This window comes from Crinia signifera, chromosome 1, assembly GCF_055691185.1.
Source record: "Crinia signifera chromosome 1, ASM5569118v1, whole genome shotgun sequence".
Taxonomy (NCBI): domain Eukaryota; kingdom Metazoa; phylum Chordata; class Amphibia; order Anura; family Myobatrachidae; genus Crinia; species Crinia signifera.
In genome coordinates, this window is record NC_139217.1 from 31401647 (window position 1) to 31407646 (window position 6000).

General features: G+C 44.5%; 1 protein-coding gene across 4 annotated transcripts in view; it reads left to right on the forward strand.

Moving 5' to 3' along the window:
- The window catches only part of DNAAF9 (dynein axonemal assembly factor 9), an 83059-nt gene extending 78088 nt beyond the window's left edge, over positions 1–4971 (forward strand). For all 4 annotated transcript variants that reach the window (XM_083185662.1, XM_083185589.1, XM_083185749.1 and 1 more), the window contains one exon: positions 250–4971. In XM_083185662.1, coding sequence (XP_083041788.1) covers positions 250–362 — 113 coding nt within the window. In that variant the 3' untranslated portion in view covers positions 363–4971. The remainder of the gene's footprint in view (positions 1–249) is intronic.
- The last annotated feature ends 1029 nt before the right edge of the window (positions 4972–6000 follow it).

A 6000-nucleotide genomic window follows, 5' to 3' on the forward strand; every position in this document is an offset into this window, starting at 1 on the left:
GGCTAGCTCTCACTGCTGCAGGTTGCACATGGGTGTCCGGGTTCCTTCCGCATTTATCCATTGGTGGTCTTGGAGGAGACTTTCCCAGCGGATAGAGCTGCTCCTCTGTACTATACCGGTAGCAGACTTGCTGTACCCCTCCCGTCCCATATTGAGGGGCTTTCCACATTTGTGCCTCCTGATGTTGGGCGCCGTAAATGGTAGCCAGAGTGTGTGTATTCCAACCTTTCCTTAATATGAGACCACCAGTAATGGACCAGTTCATCTACGATTACATCAAAGATGTAAACCGCGATATAGAGAAACACAACCGGGATCTGGAGCAGCAGGAATACTACGACGTCTTTGGGCAGAAGCTGTGAAGGTCTGCGGTCTCGGTTGATTCACTGCTCAGCGTTACCCGTCATTAGCGGAATGGCTGCAGAAGCAGGCCGCCATCTGGAAGGCTTATATCTAACCTGTTGTGATGTCATTATCCTCTTCTTACAGTCTGCTTCATTCTTGGGAGGGAGTAGGGGGGGGTATATATCAATGTGCACCTTATGTATTCAGTCTGCTCACAACAGCGCGTTCCCTCGCGGGCGTCGTTCTCCGATGTATGTAACGTTGACACAAAAGCCAGCATTTAATGAACCACTAACTACTGCAGGTCCAAGTGTCCTCATGCATTAGCTTAATGTATGCAGATGGCACAAATCCGAATTGTACTGTATTCCTATCTGTAGGCCTTTCTGTTTCATTCCCACGTGCTGGTCTTGCTAGTTTACAGTATTGAATGCTTCTGCTCTGTGTAAGAAAGCACTTGCAAAATGTCTGCTTCACAGAGGGATCGTTCTTGCAACGTGGAGCCGCCGACCTCTCAGCTGGAGGCGGCCATGTTGTGGCCTCCACCAATATTCATAGGAAGACCGGCCATAATTCCCCAAGCACAAGTTGCCTCATCAATGTCTACATGAAGAGGCTCCGGTGAATATTGCTGCAGAGCTCAAACCGTCTGCACCAACTCCTGGTGTGACGGCTCCACCTCAGTGTAAGATACGGCTCTCGCTCCACCTGCCCAAAGATCTATAAAGCCGGGACCTTTCCCCCATCACGCTCCAGTGATTGCGTACCCAGATCCTAAAGTCACTTTCCTCCATAGATATGAGTTTAGGTTGATGCTCAACATTTATAATGCACTAATTGTAATGATACAATACTAGGTAAATGTTGGCTTCTGTCCCCTGCTGTGTGCAATATACTCTATAGGATTAAGTCCATATAGCGGTTTCCGCAGGTGTGCGGGGAACAGGACAGCGCATCTGCTGGCTCCTAGTCCCAGACGCCGCAGGCCCAGACAATCCATTGGGCCTGCAATAAAGTAGCATTTAATGAAGACCATTCCAAAACTAGGTGACCCTCGACCTATGTGAGCCTGGCCCACCACCATTGTTCTTATTCATTTGCATCTTGCTGGCACCTCACGTTGCCCCATAACAGAGCCAGCTACTAATTGGGAAGAAGTGGTACATGTAAAAGTATCTACTATCCCGGCGGGTTAGCCCTTTTTAATAAATGGTTATCTTCCAAATCTCTCTGGCTATTGGAGATTGTGATAAAGCCAAGCGCTGAGGCAGTCATGGGTTCCTGCGGAGTGTATACTATGTCCTACATGCGATGGAGGCCTTCATATTTAGTGCTGCAAATACAGCCCATTCTGTTATTAGATGCAAGTGACAAAGATTGCAGCCTTTACATTCTATGGCCAATAGGTCATGTACAATGTGCCAGTGATGAACTTGGTTGCAATGAAAGTATAGGCTGTACTCTCAGTGATGTCACTTTTTCCTAGTCTACTGATTGGCCGCACTCTCTGTGATCTCATGCAGAGACAGAAGTAATACGTTTAGGAGAGAGATCGCTCCTATCTTTAATTTTTCAAACACAGCCTGTAACAGAACAAGTAGGAGCTGATTGGCTTGGTACTTTATCACTCTCCAATAATTATTTAATTTCTCCCAGGTTCTTGATACTCTGCATTTGCAGTGATGTCACCAGTAGGCTGCATTTTCAGTGATGTCACCAGTAGGCTGAATTCTCAGTGATGCCCCTCCTCCTTAGTCTACTGATAGGCTGATTCCATTGGTTCTTAGTCTACCAATAGGCTTCATTCCCAGTGATGTCATGGGTATCATTCTCTTAAACATTGGCTCAGCCCAGAACATTTTGGCCTTCCTCTATCGCACCTCCTGAATCTAAGGCTGATTCCATTGGTTCTTAGTCTACCAATAGGCTTCATTTCCAGTGATGTCATGGGTATCATTCTCTTAAACATTGGCTCAGCCCAGAACATTTTGGCCTTCCTCTATCGCACCTCCTGAATCTATGGCTACAGAACAGGCTGTGTGTTTGGGAATTCTAACAATAATCTGTTTTATTCTATATTGCTTTTTGTGTAGTGTGACTTTTAATGCCAATGCCATGATTTTAAGCGAAGACCATATATTAACGTGTTGTGGTGTAGATGTAATACTTGTTACCGATCTCTGAGGGTTAGAACATGCCGGTTTGGAGCTGTCCTAGCTGTACAAACCAGCACGTTGCCTCATAGTGACTGCAGAGCTCTGTGCGTTACCTATGCATGGACTCCAGCGACACAGTGCCTCTGACCACGAGTAGGGATTAGCAGCTGTTCCCAAACAATCGATAGTTTATCATTTCATTGGGAGCCCCCACGTACCCGCACAGGTAGGGGGAGATCCCGTTCACAACTGATCTTCAGTAATCTGGATGTGTCCAGTGATCTGTGATGTCATCATTTGGTCACTGAATATTTGCTGGTGTTCTGTACCTTTTTCTCATCCTTCTGGAAAGGTATTAAGATTAAGGATTGATTTTAGGAATATAATTTAGCGGAACCTACAGGCTGTGACGACACTGCTAGTCTCTACCGGAGGATATAATCATTCATGAAAGCCATACAGACGTAGTATAGAGTCGTGTAGCTATATAGCAGTAATTAAAGTAGGCGAGACATCGATTGTATAGAAAATGTCTCCGGTATAATTGTGAACCACTTAGGCCGAGGTGCGACCGGACTCGTCAGGCTGCGTCCGCTACGACGGACGCTTCTTGTCAAAAAATAGTGCCCAGTGCCTACACCTAATATCGACCAACGTGCCACCAACCGGTTCGCTATTAGCGCGGTCGAGGCAAATCCTCAGGCCACCGTGTTGACATCTGTTACGAAACGGCGGAAAAGGCCATATCCTCGAATATTTAGTGTAGGCGGCAGGTACGCTTTAATGAGCACAAATTAGTCGGTTTGACAAGATTGTAACACTCAATGAAACTCTAGCGCACCTTGTATTGTCTAGTGGTTTTGAGCTGTAATCAAACAAAATACCTTTCACCAGACTGATACTACTATTAAGAAATTTGATCTGACTTTGTATCACAAGTCAATCCGATTTACCTCATTTTGTAGCGCAAATCATTTTTTTAGTCACAGCAGGAGACTGTGGTGCTATTGCCAGATAGCGGTGCCTTGCATGCGGCGTGGAAACTGTACGCCCATCTGTTTTTTTGTAATGTCTCCTCCCCCCGATTTTTTACGGGACATACAGTGCTGGTGAAAGGATTTTCAGTTCGCTCAGATTATCCTACGTAAGTTTTGAGCACAACATTATAAATATATATATATATCTATCCTTAGGAATTAAGAAAAAAAAAACTCTTTGGGGACTGACATCTATAGATGACTTGTAAAAAAAAATCTGCTGAGAACAGAGCGGTTCTTCGAAGCGTCTGCAGAGCGAATCGCCGCATTGGCGAGACGTCGTCTCAATGAAACGTGTATATACTGTAACTTCGATAGAAAGAAAAGAAGTTTAGGTTTAAACGTGACCTTAGTTTTAACTACTGTAAATCGAAGCCGTTCCAGTGAGTACAAAATAAAAAGTGCCATTACACTGTGCGATTATCGCTCCCGCCGGCGCGTGAGAACGCAAATAGCGTCCTCAAGGAGTTTACAAGCTTTTGGCCGACCTTCCGTGGCAGCTTGTGTTTTTATCACAGAGTGAGTGTTGTGTCTAGGGTTGCTGAAGTTATAGGAGATGGAAACAAAGTGATAAAGACAATTCCACGTTTGCACCTGGAAATCCCAGGTGGATGAACGTCCACGTCTGCACCTGGAAATTTTCCTTCCTTTTTGAAAGTTTTTTGCGTAAATGGAGATGTTTGCCGTTACAGTTCTATTGCCCAGGCAGATTTGCATAACCATATCCAATGCACAGAGCAGTCTCTCTCTCTCTGTGTTGTATCCAAGGGCGGCTAAAGCTAATCTACCTGGACAAAGAGAATTTTTCAAAGGCGGCACTCCTCTGTTTTCTATTTATTTTTTTAACTGGGAAAGTCGCCCCTGCGTACAGCGGGAACAGCTCGTGGAGAAAACCCGCTCCAGGGGCATTTTCACGGACTTATGTTTTACGTGTTTATTTTGCACAAATCCAAACTGTTGAATACCTTGGTGGTGTTTGAAAATAAAAGCAAAAGGGAAAATTGTACCTTTTAGGAGAATAGAAACTGTGATTTTTAGAATTTTAAATAACGTACCTCAGACCGATAGTGAGAAAAAAAAGCTGCGTCGCTCTTCACAGTTGTGGAAAGCTAACTCTAATAAAGTCTCACTCAACAGTGTGCCAAATTCACTTTATTTCTTATGTTGCTGGGTTTTACCTGTTTGTTTTTTTATTGTTTTTCTTTTTTGTCCACAGACACTACTGTAACTTCAGTAAAACTGAACTGTGTGATTGAAGCTTTTGCTAACTATTGTATTTATTACTACTTAGTATAGAGAATTGTATGAAATGACCTTTCCATTTATTTTTGTATTACTTTTAATGTTTTTACTTGCCATTGAGCAAAATCTGATTTTTACACTTAACTCCGGTGTACCTGCTAGATAACAATAAACTATTTTATTGTCTGTTTCCTGAGTCTCTTGCGTTATTATTGTACCTGACTTACCGCCTGCCTGTCCTCCTTGCTTTTTGTACAAGTGGAAATGGTTTCCACATGTAATACATTTCCCCTGTCTACATGTGTGAATGCACACTAGTCCCGTGTAGTTTGCATTCGCACATACAAAAATCCCAGGTTGATGAACATTCATGTACAAAAACTGGGGTTTTACAGGAGCTGCATGTGCGATGGGTTTGACTGTTGCATACCAGTCACTACGTTCGGTACTTATGTAGTATCTGGGCTGCCGATTTTTTGATTGTATGCCTTAAGTTAAGGCATACAATCAGATGCGATGCGATGCGATATCGCATCGCATCGCATCCGATATCGCATCCGATATCGGATGCGATGACCCGATTTTTCCATAGGAATCAATGTTAAAATGATTCCTATGGAAAAATGGGTCCTTTTCATACCCCTACTATCCAAGTGGGCATGGAGTTGGATATAAACCTGTGGCGAGCGTAGCGAGCCACCGAGCCCGAAGCGTGGCGAGCGAAGCGAGCCCCGCGAGGGGACGGTATTCGTCCCCTCGCGGGGCTCGCTTCGCTCGCCACGCTTCGGGCTCGGTGGCTCGCTACGCTCGCCACAGGTTTATATCCAACTCCATGCCCACTTGGATAGTAGGGGTATGAAAAGGACCCATTTTTCCCATTGAATTCCATGTTAAAATGGACTCAGTCCATTTTAACATTGATTCCTATGGAAAAATCGGGTCATCGCATCGCATCGCATCGCATCGAATCGCATGGTCGCATGCGATGCGATGCGATCTCCCGATCCGACCCGATTTAGAAATCGGCAGCCCAGATACTACATAAGTACCCTACGTTCTACTTCATACCACTCAAGGAATTGTTGAGGTTTGCAAATTGTTCATTAACCCATCCGGACTCTTAATTATACTCCTGCTGGTATCTCTGGAGTTAATAGTCTAGATACTGTAAAGCCTTTTGTGAGCCCTCCAGTGTAAGCCATTGTAGTAGTGTCTTGGGT